Below are 26,738 nucleotides of genomic sequence, written 5' to 3'. Positions count from 1 at the left end.
TCTTTTCTATAATTATTGTCGTTCCGTCTGTCCGGAATGGTTAGTTCTTTTCGTTGATTTAGACATGTTAGAATTGTCCTATCGATTTCAAACTTATTATTATTCCTATAACAGTTAGGTACAATTTAGAATTGTTACCGGAAAGTCCCCACGTCCATTTAAAGTATGTTGATTTTGATGCAAAGATACTTCACAAATAAGTTTGGGTGTTTTTTTGTAGATTAAGCTAAATAATTGACCCATTCCCTATTGCTTTTAGGACAATGAATTTGTAAAAGGAAATATTTTATCGTTTTTTTTTCTTACATAGATGACTGTATTTTTCTTTATTTTATAATTCTGGGCTTAGCTACTTAGAGATATTGTCACACTTGTTATACTTTATAAAACTGCTAAACAAAATTATGAAAAATAGCCAAGTAAACGAAAATAAACGAGTAGCGCTTATCATAAGATTGAGCATATTAACGTTAAACAAATATTGTGCGTCTTATATAACCGATTGATTACTGGCCTTTATTAAGCCGATTCTAATTATTACGAAAGGATTTTTTAAAATAAGATAAAAGAAAAGTGACAACGCAAACAATTCACATAATATAAGACAAGCAATATAAGTGCTTAGAATGAATATAAATAAAGATAGATAGATAATCCAGATAACTACCTAGATTCAGTGTTAGGGGATATTATTCGTCTGCTCTTTTTTAGCCACTTGGCTGTGGTAATATTTCCCAATAAAAAGTTGTCACCGAATCCACGGGTCAACGGGGCTGAGGACATTTTACCCCTTTTCCCTCTATTTGAGACTCTACAAAGTGTTCGAAAAAATGAGCCATGTGACATCAATAGATCCATATCTTTTTAAGGGATTTCCTTTCCCACTTCTCCTCTTACCTCTCCCTTTTATGACGTCACACGGCTTATTTTTTCAGACACTTTGTAGAGTATCCTCTATTGAGCACACAATCACATAAAATGAGCAAGGAAAAACTCATTATTTTCAATGCATTACAGACAGATAGACCGACATGAATAGATTTGTAGTTGTACTTTCTTACTATGAACCAATAAAAAATGTCAAATTGTAAGACGTCCTTTTGCAGAAATACTTAGAAATAACCATTGTAAAAATGTAGGCTAAATATTATTGATAGTTTCCTAAAACTGTAATAAAAAAGGTTGATATGAGGAATTATTTGGGTTACATGTTAAGAGCGATGATACTCCACAAATTGTCTGTTCGTAATTGTGTCTCTAGGGTGTAATTAAATGTCATATATAGAATATATCGTCAATTTGGGTTGCTAACATAAATATCATTTATTGGTCATTTCGTTCATCCAGTCGTAGGAGTAGAGGGGAGTATGGTAACGGTCCCGTTATTTTATCCAGCTACAAGTTTCACTTTATTAGAGTACATGATAATATGGTGTAAGATCCAAGCTTGAAAAGGTATAGGAAGAGTTTTTTGCTGAGTTATATATAGCCTTATTTGTGTAATTATTTGTTCCAAATAAGCCTAAATAAGATTAATTTTAAAGCAAAGGTAAGAAAACATATTTTTTTTTCTTCTTTACATTAACAGTATGGTTAAAAAGGTGAACGTTAAACTATGATTAATGAAGAAAATAAGCTTTGTCATTTTTAAGTTTTTTTTCTTAATCCTCATATTCAAACTTTTCCTGGTAAAAATCTCCAAATTAGCGGATACACTTTTCTAATGTCTCCAAATCTAAAATGAAAAAAAAATATTGATTTTATATAATTGCTTTTTTAACAATAGTCTCCAAAATACTTTGTCTGTGTGTTTGTTTGTCCTTCGCGGTTTTTTAGTTTTATCAGATTTTTTTTGTTAATTTTGTCAAATGATCATAAATTATTTTCAGTTGTAATATGCAGTGAGTGATGTCTATCTTAGAAGGTGGTAGAATGAATGTGTTTCTTTCAATATAAAATTTTGTTCATAAAAGTTTTTGCTGAAAGTACAAGAATAGAGACAGCTTTCATTGGATAGCAAAATGAAAAATGAAAAAAGTTTAATTATATTTTTGTTGGCCCTTTTTATGATTTTTATTTTCTTTAAAAAAAAACAGACAAATTTTTTTACTATTTTTAAGTCTGCAGACAGTAATCTTTTTGTTTATTTCAAAAATGAATAAAATAATCTTGTTATTAATTCATTTTTTACAACGTAATTCGGACCAACTGTAAAAAAAAACAAGGATGACAACATCCATAAAAGCTAAACTCTAAAACGGTAGGACAAACAAACAATATTATTTGAAGAGTGTCAAAAGTAAATAATCAGACTATAAATATATAAGTCTAGACAAAATTGTAGGTAAATTTGTTTTAAAACTGCTTAAATACAGGATAAAGGAAATAATTACATTTTTAAGACTTGATTATTGAGACCCTTCACTCATAACATTGTACCTTGTTGTAAAAAAGTAAAAAATCAGCATATTTTAAATGTTATAGGATTAATCAAAGTTTGTAAGTGATAGGACAATACCAACATGTTTAAATTAATTAAAAGAGCCAACCTTTCAGGACGAACTGTCTTTCGGACAGACCAATCCTATTTATAGAAAAGCCTTGCTCTAAATATACTTATCTATTATCTACTTGAGAGACATCATTATTTAGTGTAAACATATTGTTTCATATGATGATAACATGCACTTGTGAATATGAGCATCAGAAAACTTTTAATATTAATCTTCTTTACAAGGAAAATTATGATGTAAGGTACCAAAGCCAATAATAACATTTTTATAGAAAACAAAATCAAAATAATAAATAAAATTTTCCTTAGATACCTTTTGGACACTCAACTTAATGCACCAACCAATCAAAATTAAATAAAAGTCCCCAAAGTTGTAAATTCAACGAATAAGAAAACATTAATAAGAAGACCAATATCACCTCCCTCCCTATACTCATATGCAATTCTAACACTAATCATCTGCAACCTCCTAATATTACTAATATTATAACCTATAAAGACACAAATACTTAAAGTGTAGCTTTGCCACAAAATTTTTACCTTGGATTATTTCTAGCAGAGCATAATAATAGTCTTGGATATTTTACACGCAGATTCTCTAATCTAAAAAAAAATTCATCACCATTTAATTTTAATTTTTTGTTTTTTATTTTATATATTTAATTATTGCACATAACATTAATTTAACATGAAAGATAAAGCATTAAAGAAAATAATTAGACGGATTAATAAAATCATATGGTTTCATTAAAATGTTTGGGTCCAATTCTATGTTCATCATTACTATAATTCTTGTAGATTTTAATGGAAGCCTTCAACCCTCCACCCCCATTTACTCTGCCTACTAGCCATATCACTTACCCTAACCTAGCCTAATCTAAAAATTGTAAAAAAAAATAACTTAAGCTAGGGGGGGGAGGTAATAAAAATTTTCACTGATGGGAAAAAATTCCTTATAGTATAATGTCTTTATCTGATGTCAAAATGTTTATTATACCATATTTTTCATACTATTGATACAATGCAAATATATTATAGATTTTCGTCACTGACTTCATGTATAATGTTTACTGAATTTGAAAAGGAAAGCACTGCTTCTAAATCACTTTGATAAGATTCTATACTTTCAACACTTGTTTCATCGTTAAATTGGAGATTTTGAATGTTGAGAGACCAACATTCTCTGGTATCTTGTTCCTTCTCCTGCTCTGGCTCTACCTTGGCCTCTCTAGCAAATCTTGATTGATGCTGTGTGATAAACATCTTTCTTCTGTGTTATCTTCCCTCATTTTCCTCTTTGGCCATTTTCTCATCTCTATCCTCATATTTTTAAGGTACAATTCCACAAATCTAGCTTCCTCATATTCAAACCATTCTAAACTGTATTTGTCATATACTGTCTTCAATTTAGGTGTTTGGTGCCTTGATATAGTAACCTTTAGTTCAGCACTTCAACCAGATTCATACTTTTTTGCTTTCTCTGCATTTTCATTATATTGCAGGCAGGCCATAGCAACTCAGGCATTCATCATTGTTTTCTGTAGAATTGATTCTTTGGAGCATATTTGAATGTGAGGCAGTTAGCGGATTCCAAATAACCTGTGTGTTTGAAATTTGTCGCTTTCTTTGGAGAACAATTTCTGAGCACTTTTAACAGTTATAAATCTATCTCAACCATAACATTTATAAATTAGTAACTACTGCTGCTTCATAACGAAATATATTTCAAAGAAAAAAATCTTCATTATCAATCGCATCTGTAATAGAAAACAACAACATAAATAAATGAAAAAAAGCATTAAGAATTATACAAAAATAGTCAAAATGTTAAAATATATCATAAAAAATAAAATTTTAAATTCACAGCTACTGTTTAGATCTTTACTTGAACACAACCAAACAACAAATAAAGGAGTAGCGGTCAAACTGGCTGTGTAATGAGAGAGAGAAAGGGAAGGGTATATAGTTTGAAAAAAATATTTTTTAAAAACAATTGCAACTGCATTTTGAATCAAGTTCTACGATTTACAATGGTTCAAATTTTCTAATATAAAATTTTTCTCATGCTAAAATATACCACCCCCCCCCCCCCCCTTATTATATAAGATTTGTCTACTTACCTACATCTGCGTAAGAACATCCAGGTGGCAGTTCATGGCATAGCGAATAACCATTACCAAACTCGTGCTCAATTGCACTTTTAACCAGATGAAATGTGGCTATTTTGGGTATTTGTGGTGCAGGGGGGAACTTGTTCAATGTTTTGGATAAAAATCCTAATTAGCCGATGTTATCACCTTTGAATATATACATGAATTTAAACAAAATAAAACAATATCTTCTAAAGAATTAATTTATTGACAATTAACATTAGTTAAACAGATTTAAACAAAATATTTAAGAAATATATCAAAATATAAGTAGATTGAGGTAGGTATTGGTAGGTAATAAGGAAATTCTCTGATTTATCTCTGTCAACAGTGTTGAACTAAAAAAATACACTCTTTAAAACACCTTCATAGATTCAATAACATTAGATTGATTTTTTTTACTGATAGCTTTTAACTAATAACTATCTATTTTGATTTTAATATTTTCTTAGACTTGTATTGTATAGGGTTTATAGAACACTTAAGAAATATTAAACAAACTAGAAACTCAAAAAAAAATCAATGAAATGAAAAAAGAACTCTTTAGAAAAATGTTTAAGAATTTATAAGAAAAAACTTACCAATTTGTTGAAAAATCAGGGTTTTGATGTAAATATTTACTCCACTGTGGATCACTGCCAAATTTATATGCCATCACTAACAGTTATCTCAATAGGCCTAGATTATCAAAATTATAACAAAAAAAATAGCAGTAAAATAAAAGTTACAAACTATTGATCAATGTTCCTTCAACAATTTCATAACATCTCCAATTACAAAACAGACTGGGCAGTCCATGAGGTAGTAATAAAAGAAAACATGAAAATATTTACAAAACATTGACAAATAAAAAATAACCACAACTTTTACTGCTATTTGAGTAAAATCATAACAAAAAAAATAACAGTAAAATAAAATTTACAAATTATTGGTCAATACTCCTTCAACAACTACATAGTTTCCTCAATTACAAGACAGACTGAGCAGACCGTCAATTAGTAATTAAAGAAAAAATGAAAATATCTACAAAATATTGATCAATAAAAAATAACTATAATTTTACTGCTATTAAATTTAGACATTAGACAAAATAGATATAGACTGGTATGCAATAAGAAAATAGAATTCAATTCATCACAAAATTCTCTAAAACACTGGCCAGGACCAATTTGATGAATTGAATTCTTAAAGTACTAACCTTTCTTCTTCAATTTTTTCTGCTTTTTCAAAAAGTTCTTATCTCTTTTCATCTTATCTTGTAAAATTACACCTTGAGATTTCATGATTTTTTTAAGTTTGTTGAAATTATTAGTAAGTCCCCAGTGAAATTGAAAATGTGAAATTTCTTCACCTGGATTTCTTGAATTAGCACACCAATCATGAATAATGCTATAATTTTGGAGTATCTCATTTGTTACTAACACAAATGCCTTATCATGATCTGTTTGTTCAAAATGGTTCAAAATTTCAACAAAAGATAACATTTTAGTCCAATCTCCTTTTGTATTATAAGTTATAATTTTACCATTTTTATCTTTTCCTAGGAAAGGCCTATCAGTGTTTGCAGCTAAAACAATGCTCTCTTAAAAAAGTAAAATTCCAAAATTGTTACTATGGTTTAAGTTTGATCTATAAAGAAATCTGCACAGACTTTGCTGTACTTCAGTTTTCATCTCGGTTTTATACACAGCCTCATTACTATCAGTCTTCTCATTCTCATCAATATCATCAGTCTTCTCATCAATATCATCATAACTTCTCTCATCAATTTTCCTAGGCTCAAGGAACTTTGGCATATCAGTCTTTAATTCTCTGACTTTATTAGCATAGTCAAGTCTGAATCCATTCATATCATTATCACTAAAATTGAGACCGATTCCACTAATGGCATGCTCTGCAAACTTACAAACATACATGCCACAATAAAATATACCACAATATACAATACTAGAGTTGGCTCGATATAACTATCTCGCTATTGGCTAGGTTTATTCAATATTTTATTTACTTTTTTTGGTTTTACAATATAAAATACACTCTATATTACTATAAAATCCTTTAGTGGCATTCTTTTCTAAAATGCCACCTCATATTGGCATGGTTTAATAACCAATTTAAATTTTATCTAATAACCTTTACAGACTGAAATTTTAATTCTTACACTTTATTTCAACCTCTTTAGATTTTTTTTGAAAAAGACAACAATGAATATGTTTTTGAAAACATGTTGTGTTTATCGCAACATGTTGTAACATAAACAGGGGTCGGTTTTTATATAAATAATGCTGCGTTATTTTATTTTTTTATTTTTCCTTTGTCATGAAATCTATGTTTTTTATATGTACTTTTCTCTCTCTCTCTCTCTCTCTTTAGCATGTAAACTAAGACTGTAAAACAATAATCTTTGTCCAATGCTGATGTTCCTCTTTTGGTTAAAGCGTCAGGTTTCAGATGTCAAGTTTCAAGGTGAGTGGTTTGAGACTGACCACTGAAACAATTTTTTTTCTCTCTTATAGACTTAGGCATGTTAACCAAGGCTGTAAAACAACAGCCTTTGTCTCATGTTGATTTAGCTCTTTTGGTTAAGGCGTCAGGTTTCAGATGCCAAGTTTCACAGTGGGTGGTTCAAGACTGACCACTGAACCAATATTTTTTTTCAATTTTATATACTTTGGCATACAATAGCTTTTTGATATTTAAGTGGTATAATGTAAATGCTTAAAAATATTTTTTACTTATACCAAATATTAATTATTAATAAACAAAATAGGTTAAAAAACACTAATCTTTGTCTCTTGCTGATTTAGCTCTATTGGTTAAGGCGTCAGGTTTCAGATGTCAAGTTTCAAGTTGAAAGGTTCAAGACTGACCACTGAAACAATATTTTTTTTCAATCTCATATATTTTGGTATGTAGACAAAGGCTGTAAAACAATGATCATTGTCCCATGCTAAATTAGCTCTTTTGGTCAAGGCGTCTGGTTTCAGATGTAAAGTTTCAAGGTGGGTGGTTTAAGACTGACCACTGAAACATTATTTTTTTCAATCTTATATACTTTGGCATGTAAAATAAGGCTGTAAAACAATGATCATTGTCCCATGCTAAATTAGCTCTTTTGGTTAAGGTGTTTGGTTTCAGATGCCAAGTTTCAAGGTGGGTGGTTCAAGACTGACCAATGAAACAATATTTTTTTTCAATCATACATACTTTAGCATGTAAAATAAGGCTGTAAAACAATTATCATTTTCCAATGCTAAATTAGCTCTTTTGGTTAAGGCGTCTGGTTTCAGATGTAAAGTTTCAAGGTGGGTGGTTCAAGACTGACCACTGAAACATTATTTTTTTCAATCCTATGTTCTTTGGCATGTAAAATAAGGCTGTAAAACAATGATCAATGTCCTGTGCTAAATTAGCTCTTTTGGTTAAGGCGTCTGGTTTGGAATGTCAAGTTTCTAGGTGGGTGGTTCAAGACTGACCACTGAAACAATATTTTTTTTCAATCTTATATACTTTGACATGTAACCTAAGGCTGTAAAACAGTATCTGTTAACTTAAACTGATTAAGCTCTTTTGGTTGAGGCATCAGGTTTGGGATGTCAAGTTTCAAGGTGAGTGGTTTGAGACTGACCACTGAAACAATATTTTTTTCAATTTTATATACTTAGGCATGTTAATTACGGCTGTAAAACAGTAATCAATGTGTCATGCTGAATTAGCTCTTTTAGTTAAGGCGTCAGGTTTCAGATGTCAAGTTTCAAGGTGAGTGGTTCGAGACTGACCACTGAAACAATATTTTTTTCAATCTTATATACTTTGGCAAACAATATTTTATTTCAGGTTTCAGATGTCAAGTTTCAAGGTGGGTGGTTCAAGACTGACCACTGAAACAATATATGTTTCAATCTTATATACTTTGGCAAACAATAGCTTTTTGATATAATGTAAATGTTTAAAATATTTTTACTTATACCAAATATTAATTATTATCTCAGAGAGTGAAAATGATATGACCAACCACTGAAACAATACTTTTTTCAATCTTATATACTTTGGCATTTAGAATAAGACTGTAAAACAATAGTTTTGGTCTCATGCTGATTTGGCTCTTTTGGTTAAGGCATCAGGTTTCAGATGTCAAGTTTCAAGGTGGGTGGTTCAAGACTGACCACTGAAATAATACATGTTTCAATCTTATATACTTTGGCAAGCAATAGCTTTTTGATATATTGTAAATGTTTAAAAATATTTTTTTACTTATACCAAATATTAATTATTATCTCAGAGAGTGAAAATGATATGACCAACCACTGAAACAATGCTTTTTTCAATCTTATATACTTTGGCATTTAAAATAAGACTGTAAAACAATAGATATGGTCTCATGCTGATTTGGCTCTTTTGGTTAAGGCGTCAGGTTTCAGATGTCAAGTTTCAAGGTGGGTGGTTCAAGACTGACCACTGAAACAATATTTGTTTTAATCTTATATACTTTGGCAAGCAATAGCTTTTTGATATAATGTAAATGTTTAAAAATATTTTTTACTTATACCAAATATTAATTATTATCTCAGAGAGTGAAAATGATAATTACTGTTTGGATATATTGGAACCTCATCTCTACCTTTGAGCTACAATGACAGACATGAAAGTGTGTAAAATTTTAACGTATACTATAAGAATTAATTTTTTGTCAACTTTGTCTTTTTTCACCACTGATGATTGGTCTCCTTCATAGCTCATTTATAGAATGTTGGTTACCTTATCCGTATGTTGCGGGTTCGAGGCTCTCCGAGAGGGGCAGGGTTTTTGTAGTTATTAAAAATTGGAAGAATTTATAAAACAAAAGTTGTCGCAAATATAGGTATTAAATAAATATACAATTTCTGAGTTTTTCTGCCACTTTAATATTAAAAGGTGAAAAAGATTTGTCTTCCATGAAATAATCTTTATGAGAGGATTTCATGACACATATTTTGGCTGCAAAGCTATGGACATCTATAATGTGGTAGGTGATGAATAACCAAAAGATATTCTATCAGTCTGTCATAAGAACCTCCAACTTTGCTAAATGCAAACCATAATAAGTTTTATTTATTGTTTTAAGCTAGGGCTTTCATTTCACTAATCTTCACCAGCAAAGTTTTAATCAGATACCAAAATTCAAGCTCATGTGATATGTTAGTGCATAATTGTTGATTGACTTCTAATTCAGATTCAATGGAAGAAGATCTGTTGGAAACAATCCTCTCTATCATTTGACCCTCTTTCATAAATTCTTCCATACAACTCTTTGCTGCCATAGGCTCTAGTGTTGCAAATTCTCTTCCATACTCTTTGTATAACATTGTTAGCCCAATGATCAGTCCACTTGATATTTCCATGATGATATAGGCACAATATTTTAATGACAAGCCAGGGGATTTGTATCTCCCAACACCAGTTATCATAATTCCTTCATTAAGTTTTATCGTGTACTGTCAAGCATTTTTTTACTATGCCTGTAATCATCAATTATGGCTGGATATTTTAAGCTATTCTAGCTTAATGCATTATTCAATTACCTGCTTGGCTTGAGAAATCACAAAACTTTTTATTTGTTCAATTGACAGAAATATGGGAAATTAAGTATTAATTAGTCTGCCTGAGGAGAGTTTTGTTGGTTCTGCTGTTCTATTTGGTGAAGGTTTTGGTTTGGTGGAGTAGTTAGATTCCTTCTTTTCTTCCTTATCACTAATCCCGAGCCCCCATGGGACCTCCAGTCTTACCCTTGGCCCTCCCAAGGATCTCGCTGTTCTCTTTGATGCTTAGGGCAGCCTCAAGGGGCTGTCTTAGGATAAGGACAGAACAGCGTGTGAACTGACGAATACAGCCATTGGCCCCAATGGGGTCACAATCACTACATGTGATAGAGAGGAAAACATAAAATCCCTCTTATGACGAAAATCTGTAGGAATTTCTGGGTAACGATTGCATTTTTAAATAACAATTGAAAACATCTAAATATATATCTTAATCAATGTATTATTTGCACTGAAATTATTTGGTTGTAATTAAACTGTAGCTAAGGACCTGACATCCATTTAACTATGGCTTGTCAGCCCCTTAGATAGCCGATGGGCTATACTATTATTAACATATGCAATATTGTACCTTTAAAGAATTCCAAAATACATTATTATTATTATTATTATAATAAAATCACCTTGAGCAGACCAAACATCAATATTAACACCAACAATCCTAAAGACAGACCCATAATGCCAATAGTGCTGGAGTTAACTGAGCCTTCTGTAAGTTGTTCAAAAACTGCTGAGTGAAAATTCCATTAGTTATTGCTTCACTTCAAATTTCTGATTCAATCTCAGATGTTCTTTTCCTAGCAGGGATCACAATGTCGTGTTTTTTACACAACTTTTGCCTAAAAGTCGTGTATTTCACTTTGGTTGCGTGTAAAAATTATTGAGTCGTGACACGACCTTTTTTTGGCCTAAAAGCCGTGTAATTTCCAAAAATGTCATGTATTTCTTAAATTTTGAAATATGTGCCAAGAAAATTCTCTTTGAACCCAAATCTGAGTAATGAAGTGCACATTTTTTATTGTTTGGTGTTATATTTCACCATAGGGGGTATTTTAAACATCATCCAGCAATTCCCTAAATTTATCTCTTTTGTGACTTATTAAATGGAACACATAGATCCAAATATTTAAAAAATTCCTTCTATGAAATCACAGCAGATTTTTGGGCAAGAATCGATATTATAGCTTAATCTGAATGTTACTTATTTTGACTTAAAAATCGGAATGCAAGTAAAAATTTCCCCCTTTACCCCCTCCCCCTTTTTACTTTCCCCCTTCCCCCTTTTTTCTACCCATCCCTTCCCCTTTTAAAAAGTCGTGTAAAGTCGTGTATTTTTGCTATGAAAGTAGGGTAAAAAATTTTTTGACTTGAGATCCCTGTTTCCTAGGGTAAAGTGGGGCTATTTTACGTACAAGATTAAACCAGAATTTTATTAACCCTACTTTAGAAAATGTCATCTTTGACCCTGATCTTCTTGAATCACAAAAATTTGACTTTGTTCTTTAGTGCATTGACTTCACAAAGTTTAAAATGCCAAGAATGGCATTTAGGGATACCATTTTTGCTGCCCTGTCTCCAAAAGAGCCTCTACAGAGATCTGGATAAAGGCATCAAGTCCAACACCAACATGGTGAAGTCCTTACTCAGGCAGATGTTATTGCAATTAACAGGCAGGAGGATATTAGAATAGATGACATATAGTTCTAGGTAAGAAGGCAGCAGCTGATCAAAAGATAGTTGCTACTCAGGCCAGGAAGGCTGCTGAATAGGTAATTTCAACATAAAAATTTGGGTCGTGGTTCAAATACCTGTTCTATACATAAATATAGGCTATAATATAAATTTTTATTGTTCTATCTTGATGCTAGGTGGTAGAAGGTGAAATCAAGATTTTTCGAAAATACGCAAAAAATGATGAAATTTCAAGATTGTAATATGAAATTACAAGATTGCATCATAAATCTTCAGTTAAAGCTTGTGATTCATATTAAAAGCACTATAAACAGATCTATTTAATATAATTATAAATTGAATTATTGTCTTTAAGGTAAAATTGTTATTAATATATCAAATTTTCAGAGTAAAAATGGGTCCTGCTAAGCGAAAGAAAAAAACAGTGATAAATGAAAATGTTAGACGCCCACTATACCTTAAAAAAAATCTCACTCTCTCTCACCTTCCAGTAACACAACTACCATCAAATGGGAGCTTTTTACGCTATTACAATTATATCATATCTAGCAAGAAAAAAAGGTTCATGAAAACTCAAGTCAACATGGACTGTGCATAACAAAAAGGAACACGTAACTTGGTATGCAAAGGTAAGAAGTAAATACTGAATTTGGTTGTTAATTAGTAATCATAATCAGGGAGGGAGGGGACATTGGGATGTTTATTACACTAGTTCCAAAGTTTTGATAATGTTTTCTTCTTTATTGGCTTAAAAACTTTGGGGACTTTCATTGGATTTTGGAGTGTCTAAACGTTTCAACTACTAATTGTTATCTAATATCTACAGAAGGGTAATTTTATGCATCATTGTAGGCCAGGATTTACATCAATTTATCAGCCATTGTCTTATCCCTGAATTTTAAAAGAATTTGAATGTTTCAATATATGCTTTTATATTGATTTTCATCTCAGATTTAACATTATGAATAAAAGTTTCTATTAAAAATCTAATTTAGGAAAAGATTTCTGTGAAGTGGAGACAAAAAGTCACTGTTTGGTTAGACAAATTATCAATGTCTGGGCAAAAGCTGGATTTCAAGAATATATTATCTCTGAATTTTCCGTTTTAAACAAGCTTCAAGCATTACACAAGAAATATGTATTATTAAAAAAAAAAAGTGTGACTCTGAAAGATGCCAAAGATAAAGCAAAAAAAGAAGCTATTGAAAATGAATTTGTATGTTATATGGAGGGTCTTTTTAATATAGAAAAAGAAAACTTTGAAGCCTTATTAAGAGCCAACAAAGAAATACCTAGAACCCAAGCAGCCATAGAAGAAGATCTTCTGTTTTATTATGATCAACAAACAGAAAGAAAGTGGTTCATGTCTAGATTAGATAAAGAACAGCTATAAAAGTTTGGAACGTTTACAATGTTTAGAAAGATACAAAAGACAAGAAAGAATGAGAGAGAAGTATTAAGAAGAGCAAAGAGAAACCTTTAGGTGTGAGTCAGCTCCCCCTCCTATTACTGAAGAAGAAGATTTTATTGTTGCAAGTGATGAATCTTTGACACCAACAAAGAAAAGGTAAATCAAATGTTAAAAACTCCAAATAGAATAAATTTTCATTACTATTTTCCTAACAATTTGTTTTTTTCTTCAAATTACTTATATTTCAGGTATAAATCTGGTCCTGCAAGTTTGTCTATGTATGACTCAACCTAAGGAAATGATGGAAGTAAAAAGACAAATTTCAAGAGAGGAACTGGTAGAGGTAACAACTCCTATCTGTGCTAGAGGATTGGTCAGCGTTGAGCTCCAAACTTGGCTCTTTTCTTCAGTAGTCAATTACTTGGGTGGTGATGTTAAAGGACGCCTGCAATAACTACCACGCCTTAACTGCTGAAAGACTGCCACAAGTAAACCAAATACCCTAAATCTAAAGCCTTCAGCTTCATTAACAAAAAAGTTCTAGGCATTTCAAAATAGCATTTTATGTACAATGAAAATTTTGAAAGATTTCCAATGCTCAGTAAAGAAAAAACTATATTAAATTATGTCGCCTAGACACAAAGTTATAACCTTATCTTTGTCAGAAACTTAGATTGCCAGTAACTGATTACATTTTTACAATAAAAACATCACATTTCATAGTCAAAATCTATGAAAAGAATTTGATTTGTAAACAAAAATCATAGCAGAAACAAAGGGGGAAACTAATACAAGCTCAGCTGTGATTGGTTGCTTAGCTGATTCATCCTTTTGGTTGGCTACAGTACACTCGGTACATCGCAAGTTAAACTTAATTTTTTTTAATGATTTTAACTATAAAAATGGGTATTTTTATTGTAGAAATATTATTATTTACTGGCAACCTAAATTTATGACAAAAATAAGCTTATAATTTTGTTTCTAGGCCACGTAGTCTAATTTCAAAATTTCTAACATTAGCATTGAAATTCTTTCAAAATTTTCATTGTACATGAAATGTCATTTTAAAATGCCTAGAACTTTTTTGTTATAGAAGCTGAAGGCTTCAAATTTGGGGTTTTGGGTCTATTTGTGGCAGTCTTTCAGCAATCATAGCGTGGTATTTCTTGCAGGCTTCCTTTAAACAAATGGCCATTTCCAAATTATCTATTTACGAAGATAGAGTCAAAGTTATAGAAAAACAAGGTAATCTTATTATATCCTACTCAATTAATCCTTATAATGAAATTAAAGGGATCTCTCTCTGTATGCATGTCTGTCTGTCTGTGTGTGCTTACCAAAGGATCTCCCCCCTCCCCTCCTTAAGGGCACCAAGAGGTCTCTATGGGCATAGCTGCTAGTTAATATGATAATTAACAATAATTTAAAAATACATTCACACAGTTCCTCTTTAAACTAATTTTAAACTAGTAAATGAAAAAAATCATGGTTTAGGTACAGTGATAAGAGAGAATTATAGAGATCAAAACACTTGGTTCTTCATTTTGTTGGAAAGTTGATTAAACATTTAGATGTGAACACATTGCAATCTGTAGTTAAAGATAGAGTTGCTGTCAGCATAAGCAGACCTGTATTTGAAGATAGGAATGACCTCTTACTTGGTGTCTTACCTGCGGATTCTGTCAAAGCAGTTGATGAAAAAGAAATAATACATAACTTACTGGAGTCTAATGAGATCTGTAATGATATTATGGCAGTTTGTGCTGACACAACAAATGTAAATACAGGAGCCCATGGAGGAATAATTGTCAGATTGTGCTACATTCTGGGAAGACCTGTTCTTTGGTTAATGTGCAGACACCACATGTTTCAAATTCACAAAGCTATAAGTATAGTTTTAGGTACAACTATTGCTCCAGACAGACAGTTACACAAAGATTTTTAGAAAGACTGATGGGAACAGCATCATGTTAAAATACAAAATGCTGACCTGAAAATGTTTAAGAAGTTTGACGAGAACACTCTGGTAGATGGATCCAAACTTCAAGAACTTTACCTGGAAACCTATTAAAAGGCTTAGATAAAGCTTTAGAGATTAATTTGCTAAGGGATTCTGAGTCTCACAATGAGGAAGATCCTACACTATTGAAAAGCGTAGTTTCAAACAGGTGGTCCAGTGATACTCCAAGCAATGAAGATATGTTTGTTGAAAGTGATACTGTTATTTATGTTACCCTTGAACTGATTTTAAAAAGAAAGAGATCTCTATCTCCTATATCTCTAGTCCTTCAACATTGCTTTTTAGATTCTAGAATACTATCAAAGTCAAATTATTTTGCCAAACTTTTTTATTATTTAGCAGCAAAGCTACTCTATAAATAACTACCTAACTCTATGTTTTGTCTAAGAGATCAATGTGAAATACAACCTGGATCTAGTGTTGCAAATTCCAGAATTTCTGCTGATGAAACAACTATTGATTATTTTACAACTGTTGACAGTGATCTAGAGGACTTAGAAGGTTTTGATGAAAAGCCACTGAATCCAGATATGGTAACTGCTGTGTTACACAATGAGGTAATTTTTCTTGTGGGTCTAAATGTCACCATATGAAAAACAGGCTTAAATTCATATGGTAAAGTTAAATGAACCATATCAATTTGCTGATACCTTGAAGTTGTTATCGACTCAAAAGTAGACCTTTTATTAACATTTATCAACATACCTGCATTTTTTTCTTCAAGTTAGCACTTGCAACTTGTACAATTTATTACTTGTTTTAATTGCTGTTTTACAAGCTTCAGTTGATTCTTGGAACAATTTTTATTTTTACATTTTTTCACGTTTATAAGAAATATAGTAATTTGTGATATTAGTGACATTTCATCTCTGAGAGGAATATTGACATGGACTTTTTTCCATACACTTAAAATTCAGGCAGTACTAGGTTTTTCACAATTTCGTAGTCAACCATATATGGATTTTGAGTCCTGTATAAATTTGTTAGTTTCAGTATTTCACTGTGAGTTGGAGGACTTGTATTCTTCAGATTTTCACCTATTGGGTCAAACTCATACAATTTGCCATGCAATTTTGGCTAGGTCATTTTACTTTATAAAGTGTTAGAAATATGAATTAATTTGATATTTATAATTTCTTTCAATTGGAAGCTAAGTTTCATGAATGTACATTACCCCATCCCGTTTTAGAAATATTTTATTAACATTTTTGCCCCCAGCCACAATATGGTTGATTTATGCAAAATAATGACCCATGCAAAATATTTTTTCTGTACCATCGCAAAAATTGCGATGGTACAAGCACTGCAAAGTTTTTAAAATTTGTAAAAAGACCTGAGGTGGGTTCTTAAAAAACCTTACCCCACTGAACTTTGGAACACTCGTTTGGAACACTCAATTGCTCCCTTGTTTTCCCATTTTTATGGAAAATTAAATGTGGTAAATGTGATTGTCATTCTTTTTAAAAAATCAATTGAGAAAAATAGTGGGCCAAATTAATGTTCTATATGAGTGTTCCAAAGTAAGGTTTTTAAAGTGGGGTAGCCACAATTAAATTTGGAATATTTTTTTTTTAATTCAGAGATTTTTTTAATATCTAAATTAAGCATAAAAAACATGTCTAAAAAAACCAAATACCAACAAAGACAAAAAAATAAAAATTATTTTTAATTCAATTAAAATTTGGCATCCCTGTGTTAGGTATATTGTTTGTCACCATTTTGTTTACATTATTTTATCTACATATGAGATGACAATTTTTCTCAGCAATTTGTTCCCTTTTTTAAGAGTGATTTTTTTTTGGAGTCAATTGTAAGCAGTTAATTCCTTTTACTTCGTTTTATTAGTTTTAATTTTTTTAAAATTACAATGTGAAGCTGTCCTTAAGCTTGGGATTTTTTATCAAGTAATATTTGTCCGAAATAGTGTTCCAATGAGGATAATTTTGGCCCACTGAAAAAATCATTTTAGAACATTATAACCAGTGGGGCAAAAAAATTTTAAGAATCAATATTACCAAATTTTTTTTTGCCCCACTGGTTATAATGTTCCAAAATGATTTTAGTGGGGTAAAAATTTTTTAAGAACCCACCTCTGTTTTAAAGCTCTTGCACCATCTCAATTTAGAAGATTTTTACAATACAAAATTTCAATTCTAGTGTGTTGATATAAACCTGAAATTTACCAAAAAAATGGGGGCCATCTCAATTGTAACATATGAAGGACAAAGGTGTAGCAAGTAAATTTCCAAAGTAAAAATTGCCATCTCAATTTTGACGATTTTTACAAAATTTCAATTCTAGTGTGTCAATATAAACCTGAATACTTGATATCCAGCATTATAAATTAGCTGGATCACAGTGCCTTTGAAGGTGCTTTGACTTTAGTGTCAGAACCTAAATTGGGACATGGTGCATTACATTACCCTAGGTTAGGTAACTTCATTTCACTTTTCAATAAAATCTAAAATGCAGCGGTTTTTGAGAAAATTAAATTTGAAAATTTCAAGATCAATTTTCACCCACTAGAATTTACCGCATAATCATGACAAGAAAAGCATTTATTATTTTGAACAACTTTGCTTTTATAAAGTTCTTCATAAAACCACTCCTAAAGTGAGTTAATTAATGGTCATTTTTATCAATTGCTTTACTAAGGTCACGGAAATTCAGCCTGCAATAAATCATATATAGAGAGGTTTTATGACTGACTTTATAAAAGCAAAGTTGTTCAAAATTTTAAATAAATAATCTTTGCTTTTCTTGTCATGATTATGCAGTAACTCCTAGTGGGTGAAAATTGAACTTGAAATTTTTAAATCTAATTTTCTCAAAAACCGCTGCATTTTAGATTTTTATTGAAAAGTGATATGAAGTAACCTAACCTAGGGTAATGAAATGCACTATGTGCCAATTTAGGTTCTGATACTAAAGTCAAAGCACCTTCAAAGGCACTGTGATCCGGCTAATTTATAATGCTGGATATCAAGTATTCAGGTTTATATTGACACACTAGAATTGAAATTTTGCAGATTTTAAAAAGTTTGTACCATCACAATTTTAAAGATTTTCACAAAATTTCAATTCTAGTTTGTCAATATAAATTTGAATACCGGATATCCAGCATTATAAATCAGCCGGATATCTGTAACCGTCCAATCCAGCCCTTTTCACTCCACAGGGGGAGCATAGGACGCTGACAATTTATCAGTGTTTCTGTAACAATGTGGCTATTTTTATGGATATGGGATAGGGTTGTCAGCCCTAAGCCCTATGATTGCAGTGTAAAGCATCCATTTGCCCATCAGACAACCAACCCTTTGATTGCACGACCTTTGTCTGAGAAGTCCTAACTGTGCATAGTAGTGAGTTGCATCTGTTTCAGGACAAGGCATTCCCCATACTCTAACTATTTATGTCGCGCACCTGACATAGCAGTAGTAGGAATCATTTTAACATCTTTAGTTATGACGCAGTGTCAGACCAAGATTCAAACCTATCACCTTCCCGACGACGAGCGGATGCGCTACGTGTCGCGGGATACTCCCCATAACCTATACTAATCTAGTAATCATACTTGATAGGCCGTTTTTCATAAATTGTTTTAGGTTTTAAAAATGATACCGGATTAATTATAAGGCATTAATCGGTACCTGCTCTGAGTTCAATTTTGACCATAAGGAAAAAGGATAAGAGGATGAATACTCACCCCTTTTTCATGGTAAAATACTACTTCCCCATCCCTAAATTTAGAAGCAGACGAAGATCAAAAGCCGCCCAGGGCTTTTTGTAAGTCAATCATAAATAATAATGTGAATAAAAAGAAAAGCGATATTTAGCAAACAGCCGTGGGCGGTCAGAATCAGCTGAATGTTCATTATGAAAAAAATTTCCCCCTTTTTAGAAATAGAAGGATTCATCTTTCATGAACAAATTTTTTTAAATAAAAATAAAATTCTATGTAATTTTTAATTAAAACATTAAAACGAAAATATCTAATCTAATATTCTTGCCCTAAAAATGGAAATAGTAAAAAGTAAAAAATATTTTTTTTAATAATTTTTAATCCTCCCATTTGAAAAGTAGTGGAATAGCAATAAATTTTAGCGCGGCAACAGCGCTGAGTAGGCCTCTAGGCCAACTGCCTATTTTCGTCTTCTAGTTGCTTCGATTCCTCTCTTTTAATTTTTTCTCTATGATTTTGACCAACTTCTAAAAGTCCTAGGATAACGTCCTAATAGTCTTCTTTAAGCTTAGTTCACAAAAGACTTAGGTCAACCTCCCAAATTTTAGGTTGACCTTTAAAAGTTTAGGTTGACTATTTTTATAAAGGTATTTGTTGGTTGTACCTGTTTAGGTCGACCTCTAAAACTATTTTGTGAACTAGGCTTCAGTAACTTCTTTTTCAGAAAATCCTCACTTTCAGAAGTGTCGCTGGGTGGTTTTTTTAAATTTTTCTCTATTTTTTGTGTAACAATCTTCTTTTTTAGTCTTCCTCTTCCCATTTTTTTCTCTTATTGAAGTAAATCAAGCAAATTAACCTTTGTCACTGGGTCAGTCAATTCATGTTCATGTAACACAAAATTTTTTATACCTTTGAATAAATTGTCCATCTTCAATGTCGTAATACAATCTCATCACAAACTCTAATAACATATATACAATACATTACATAGTAAATGTTGGAAGAAATTTTAGTTGGATAGCAACTTCATTAGATTTTTTCTCTATTTTGATTCTCTTAAATTCCTGACTGTTAGCCCTTATTGTTGATTTAGACATATTAAAATTGTCCTGTTGATTTAAAATTTTCCATAATAATTCTTATAAATTGTAGGTACGAATTTTAAATATGTTTCTTATGACAACAAAGTACAATATTTTATGAAAGCATCTCTATAATTATATTCTAAAATTTTTTTTTATACTTATACATTTATATTCTGCTTATTCAGTTATTGGTATCAGTAATTTATCAATTGGGTTAGGAAGGAATATAAAAGGCTCCTGCTAGAAAAAAAAACAAAGTAAATGTGGTTTTATGTGTTTTCACCGTATACACAATGTGTTGAAGAAAGTTTAATAATAAATTTGTAGATTTCCCAGAGGTGTTAATCCTACCTCTGCCACTTTAGTTTTGGCTAAAATTATATTTTCTTTCTTGCCACTATTCACAGAAACAATGGATGATGAATATACGTGGATATTATGACAGGGCAATTATTTTTGTCAATTTAGCTTGTTAACAAGGAACTTGTTAATTGGTAAGTTTGTTCATCTTCGAGGAGGTTAGGGGATGTGGGGATCGTTATTTTAGCTCGCTGCAAGTTTTACTTTATCAAAGAACATGAAAATCTAGTAAAATCTAGGTAATGATATATTCAAAATCATTTATAAAGAAAAGAACAGTGATAAATGTAAAACAAGGTAGCGGCGTTTTAACATTATTTTTGATTTGGAAATCTATATTTATGTTAAGAGGTTTTTTTGAGTAGTTGAGTATTTTTACTTGAATGTTGCACCAGATCTTCATGTATTCTGCTAAAGCTAGCTAAAATAACGTTACCCCCTATCCACCCCATTTAACCCATCCCCTCTCCTCCTGTTGCATGAATGTACTGACCAATAAATGAATTTCACATTAGCTAACTAAATTTACGACAAATTTTCCCCTGTCATTGAAAAAAAGAGAAGATTTAAAGTTTATAGAACACTAAAAATAGTACTACTTAAAATACGCCAACTAAATTAGTATAGTCGTTAACAGGATCTTAAGTAATGTATATGAATGATTTCCTGGGTAAAGTTTTGCCATCTGTTTTAAATTTTCTTCTATTCCTTCAAAATAACCTCGCTCACTCTCTTTCTAAAAAAACAAAATGGTAATCAGGGAATGAGGGGACATTGGGCTGTTATTATACTAGTACTTATTCTTATTAGTAAGCTCAACAACTTACGGGACTTTTATCAAATTTTGATTGATTGGTTCATAAAGTTGAGTGTCCAAACATTTCATCTAATTCTTATAATCTACAGAAGAGGTATTTTTTGTTTCATTCATAATTTAGGATGTACATCAATTTGTCGGCCATTGTTTTATCCCTATGGATCCCTGGGTAATAGAGATGACATGTTCAAATCTTTGCTTAAAACCTCCTTCTATTGTTGGTAGCTTCTTCATAACAGTATATGTCCTCACGTCTGAGCTTAAAACTAGCTGTCTGTCATTTAAAGATAGCTTTGAATAGAGGTTACATAACAGTTAATATAGATGTAGAGTCTAAAAACAATCATTAATTTACTAAATTTGTTTCTATTTCCTTAAAAATGCCTCTCTGTAAAGGATAGCCATTTCGGTCAATCGATTAGCGAAAGCTTTTGGTACAGATACATAGTCAAACAGACTATATGTTACTCTTTCATAAGTAATAATATTAAATTTTATATATAAGAATTTAAGTTTTTTTTAAAGAATTTTTTTTCAACTTTACCTGATGTGATTGCTTGAAATATGTGTAGGCGAAAACTTTCTGCCCGACGCCCAACTTGACTGCTTGCACTCCACAGGTTGTCTCATTGTACCTGGATCCTGCCAGGGCAAGAGCAACAGTTGACGTATTTTCTGTGACCGGCTTACTTTGTTTGGTGTCTTTCTTGTTCAACTTTGAAATAGGCCTAAAATATTTGATAATTCTACTATTTGGTTCCTAAATTATTTCAACTATAATAAAGCTTTGAACGTTTAGTATAGTTTAGGACAGTAAAAATAGCATAAAACTACAACAAGGCTTAGACCAAAAAATATAAAGCATAAAACTATACCGAGTTCTTTGTGATGCATCATAAAAAAGAAGAATTCAAAAAGTTCAGTAGTTATCGAAATCTTAAGCTAAAAACAAAAAATCTTACTGCCTTATGTATAGGATGTACCAACAGACGAATGAAAACCTCAATGTAAAAGCTTTGCTTTGAAAATGTTCATGATCAAAATGTGAAGCATTGCAACAGATTTATGTTAATCAATTTTCCAGATTAAATGATTTACCCTTCACCCATATTCTATTTATAAAAGTACAGGTATATAGCAATTGAAAAAAATTATCCCTCGACTAAATTGACTACAAATTTGAAGCAAACTTTTTAAAGAAAAAAGTATTTTTGTGCTTACAGAAAATATAATGTTGTAAAAAAGTGGCAGGAAAAATAAATGTATAAGTTTAGATGCAGATCCCAGACAAATCTCTGGTCCAAGTGGTTGTGACCTGTTTCGTCTGCTAGCCAATTATTTTCTGCTCTTTTGTGGCGACTTGGCTTTGTTTATATTTCAAACGCTATTGGCTGATAATCAAAGACCCAATTGAAGGTTAGCAAAGGGTCCGCATCCCGTGGGTAGAGTTTTATATAGCTCTTGTCCCCTCTATTCTTTTACTATAATTCCTCCCCTACATCCTAACTGTGTCTGGCCAAGGGCGATCAATGGATTTGAAGGATATAAAAATTGTACAGAAAACCAAGGCTTGGCAGCCGCGTCTGCCGCCGCAACTGTAATAGATTTGTCCTATTCTTGGACAATCTGAAGCCTTATATAGCTAACATTTAAATAGAGCCACCTAGATTTATGTTTACAACCCTATCTAAGACACATTTTAAATATATTTTTATAATCCACAGCTACTGCGGAACCACTCTAAAATGGAACGGCTGCCGTGGCCCCAAACAAAGCTGTCAATTGCATGTTTATGAATATGTTTACCAACCAATACAAACTTGAATATCACATAAATTGAAGCGCAAAATGAGAATTTATGTATAATATAAATATATATCAAACAAGGATGAAAACATCCATAAATAGAGAAGCTCACAAATCAAATTACAAAAATAAGAGCGTTACAAAAAGACAAACAACATTAGTCAGCTGAATCTTTCAAACTAAATTCAAAATTTGAAGGACGAGTTTTAGAGTAGATGATGAATTGTCATCAAAATCTTTACTAGAAAATTTGACATTTTTTTGCAGCTCCTAGGTACTATCTTAAAATATATTATTTGTTTAAAATTGTAAATTGAAATTTATGTTTTAAGATATAGAAATGGGATGGGGGTGTTTTTTTCATAATAATAAGTAGCTGAGAGAAAAAAATATTTCTTTTTAAATGTTTGATTAATTATAAACCAACGAACCAGTTGTGTAATTTTGTTAATATCTGATTCTCACAATAAGATATAGAGTAGCTTCTTTAACAATATATATATATACATATATTATATATATTTAATATATATGTAATGTACCTATCAGATACATTATATTCCATAGAATAACAGCTTAGAATAAATTCTAAAAGGGAAAACAAAACTTGTATTAATTTTATGATTTTTATTTCAATATTCGTGGAAAATTGTCTGTAATTCGATGCTAAGCATTATTTTACTGTCAGTATGACTGAGAACTGGTTCTAATCCAACGGATTTTTATCGACTTCAAAGTAGCCGGAAATGCTATGAAAACAAAAAAGATATTTTTGACGTGAAGTACATCTACCTTCTAACTTACAACACTGACGTAATTATTTTCTAACTCCCTCAAATATTGCTAAGCTTTTGATCTTGAAATATTAATTTCTATTTATTTCTCATCCTTTTTGAGAGAGTTCTTTTTATGACTCTTTTAAACCAAATCATCTCTCTATAATTTACTTGGAACTTACACCAGATCATCATGTACTCTAATAAAGTGAAACTTGCAGCTGGTTAAAATAAAGATTATCTCCTTCCATCCCCTTTACCATATCCCCTACCCTCTTCCCTTGATGAACGAACTGACCAATAATTCCATGTATCAATCTAAATTGACGACAATTTATCCCCTGTCATAATATCCACGTATATTCTAAATCCATTTTCTAAGATACAAAGATGTATACAAATATTTAAAATTTTACCCGAACAGAAAAGGAGTCTTTATTGGTGGTAAATTGAATACTTACCAAAATTTAAACATTTATTTGTTTAGTGCGGTTTACTACAATAGTATGAAACTCTTCAAAAGAAATGCATTTAAGGAAAATGTAATTTTGATATGTGGGGGTAAATATTACTTTTCTATTTCTGCACTCACTACAAAAAAAAGACAGTATGATCCCTTTTAAAGCGTAATGGTCCATTAGTCAACCACCCAATTTTCAACTTTGTACAATACAAGTTACTTCGCCCCATGACTCTTGGGGAGGAAAATACAGGGAGGGAGGGGAAATTAGGTACATAAATTAAACAAGTCCACAAATTTTTATAATATAGGTTTCTTAATAGTTTGCTTAAGCACTTTGGGGACTATTATTATTTTTATTGGTTGATTGAACAACTAATTTTAATCTTCAGAAGGGGTAATTTTGTAAATAATCATTGGGCATGTACAACAATTTATCGTCCATTGTCTTATCCTTTTAGATCTCTGAGAAAAATAGCATATAACCACATCATGCTATTTATAAAGTTTCCCTAAAAAGGAAAATACTTTCGGATCAGTAATTTGTGAGATCTTTAGCTACAAACAAAAAACCTTACTACTTTATCTAACAGGACAATTCAACGTTGTTAGTGGTCCACTAAAAGTTGAAGGTATATTGCCAAAAAGTGTAGAAACAAGGATATTATCATTCAAAACTGATCCTACTAGACCATAAAAATATGACGCAACCCAATCTTTCCCACTTTTGTATTACTTTTGTAGGAACATGATTCCAGTGACGTCATATTTTTCTTTCCCGAAAAAGGGAAGGGGTGAAGAAAATCTCTCCAAAAGACATGGGGAAAACCCCCTTTTCTCCCATCTCTTTTTTTCTTCCCCCCCTTCCATTTTTCGGGAAAGAAAAATATGACGTCACTGGAATCATGTTCCTACAAAAGTAATACAAAAGTGGGAAAGATTGGGTTGCGTATAAAAATATTCCTTGGATTCTTGGAACACGTTTTCTTTTATAAAAGTAACCGGATGTCTATTTGTGTGTGTGTCTGGCTGTCTGTACCGAAGGACCTTGCTAACCGCTTAACCGATAACGTTCTATTTTACAGTGTCGTGAGAAGGTTTATAACTAAGATTGTCTAAAAACGCACAAATTAGCTAAAAAAAAACTTTAATAACCCTATTACTAAAAAAAAAATATGTTTGTATCTTTAAGAGTGCTTGCTCACCGATTAATTTTAGAATTCTAGACTTATTTGCTCTTAAAAAAATGTTTTACTAACCAGTTTTATAAATATTCTGTAGATTTCTAGACTTATCTATAGAGTAACTTCGCTACTAGAAAAAGTTATACTAACCTGTGTTGAGAATATTGTGTTGACGCGGCCATAAATCCAGATGAAATGACTATTCCAAGCAGTACAACAAAACATAACTTTTTATATGACTTTCTCACTGCCATGTCTGTCTCTCTACATTATTATATTTTCCTCTAAAAATTCACAATTTTTTACAAGAAAAGAAAGAATAATAAAGAAATTTAGCTTTGTTGCAAGTTTTGGTTGTTATGCACAAGAAACCCGAAATTTATTTTTTATTTTCAGTTATTTTCACATATTTATATGTAAAAAGGAAAGCGTAATTTTTAGAAGTGAAGATACAATATAAGTATGTCTGCCCATTTGTTTGCCCATTTTCACTTAAAAACATAGTTTAGCACTTGTATTTTGCAAATTAAATTTTTAATTTTCAGAATATGATTGCTTTAAGAAACTAACATTGATTTTTAATTAGTGTTTTGCAAATGAATTTTTTTTAGAAGGAACTGCTTTAACACACTGATATGATTTTTGCACCCTTATTTGTAAGAAAAGACAATTATTTATAAAAGTTTATTATTAAAAAGATAAAAGTTGACTTACTCAGCCAACCTTAAAGTTGAAACTGAGTTTAGAAAACGCGACAGAACACAAGAGACACGGTTTATGGTTTTTAACGGCAAGCATTTTCTACAATTAGTACGTAAATCAATTACTTAACATTCATTACTAGCGCGGCTGCGCCCCTAGCATCTATGGGCTTTATTTGAAATGTAGGAAAGAGCAAAAAAATAGCCTAAAAATATCTGAAAATTTAAATCTATAAATAAAATAGCCTAAAACCACCTTTGGAAAAAAATAGTGAAGATTCCTTAAAATTGAGAAATGGGGAAGGATGTAATTCGACCCAACACTTTCAATTTTGTTTTCAAAAAGAAAAAGTAAAAGTATGGTTCGCGAGATCTTAAGCTACAGACAGATAGACAGACACACATCCTGTTACTTTTATATAAGAATCAACAATTTAAAAAGACTCAAACTACTCAAAGACTAGTAGGAAGCTTATTTGAAAAACAGGTCAACTAATGTTCTT

The 26,738-nt window shown here is 31.2% G+C and overlaps 1 protein-coding gene and 2 long non-coding RNA genes across 3 annotated transcripts; all 3 read right to left on the bottom strand.

Moving 5' to 3' along the window:
* Positions 1-1,667: 1,667 nt before the first annotated feature.
* LOC145318263 (uncharacterized) lies at positions 1,668-20,003 on the bottom strand. The gene is made up of 3 exons (XR_013879276.1): positions 19,956-20,003; positions 3,053-3,115; positions 1,668-1,735 (listed from the first exon to the last, which is right to left on the bottom strand). It is a non-coding gene; the product is annotated as an uncharacterized LOC145318263 (long non-coding RNA).
* LOC145318262 (uncharacterized) lies at positions 4,852-5,732 on the bottom strand. Its single transcript, XR_013879275.1, has 2 exons — positions 5,244-5,732; positions 4,852-5,000 (listed from the first exon to the last, which is right to left on the bottom strand). It is a non-coding gene; the product is annotated as an uncharacterized LOC145318262 (long non-coding RNA).
* Positions 20,004-21,193: 1,190 nt separating the features above from the next.
* On the bottom strand, positions 21,194-25,814 carry LOC145315385 (uncharacterized). Its single transcript, XM_080155368.1, has 4 exons — positions 25,685-25,814; positions 21,853-22,036; positions 21,515-21,582; positions 21,194-21,227 (listed from the first exon to the last, which is right to left on the bottom strand). Exons 1-4 carry the CDS (start codon positions 25,786-25,788, stop codon positions 21,194-21,196), a joined length of 390 nt encoding a protein of 129 aa, XP_080011494.1. The 5' UTR covers positions 25,789-25,814.
* Positions 25,815-26,738: the final 924 nt, after the last annotated feature.

This window comes from Acartia tonsa, chromosome 4 (assembly GCF_053477335.1).
Source record: "Acartia tonsa isolate MP-2025a chromosome 4, ASM5347733v1, whole genome shotgun sequence".
NCBI classification, from domain to species: Eukaryota; Metazoa; Arthropoda; class Copepoda; order Calanoida; family Acartiidae; genus Acartia; species Acartia tonsa.
Note: the sequence above shows the minus strand (reverse complement) of the source record. Positions and strands in the feature narration are given on the sequence as shown.

Excerpts from the sequence above, each read along its gene's own strand:
- LOC145315385 (XM_080155368.1), bottom strand. The coding sequence starts at position 25,788 with ATGGCAGTGAGAAAGTCATATAAAAAGTTATGTTTTGTTGTACTGCTT. Across the intron at positions 21,583-21,852 it reads ATTTCAAGCAATCACATCAG|ACAGCTAGTTTTAAGCTCAG; the intron begins GTAAAGTTGAAA and ends TTTAAATGACAG. Across the intron at positions 21,228-21,514 it reads GCTACCAACAATAGAAGGAG|AAAGAGAGTGAGCGAGGTTA; the intron begins GTTTTAAGCAAA and ends TTGTTTTTTTAG.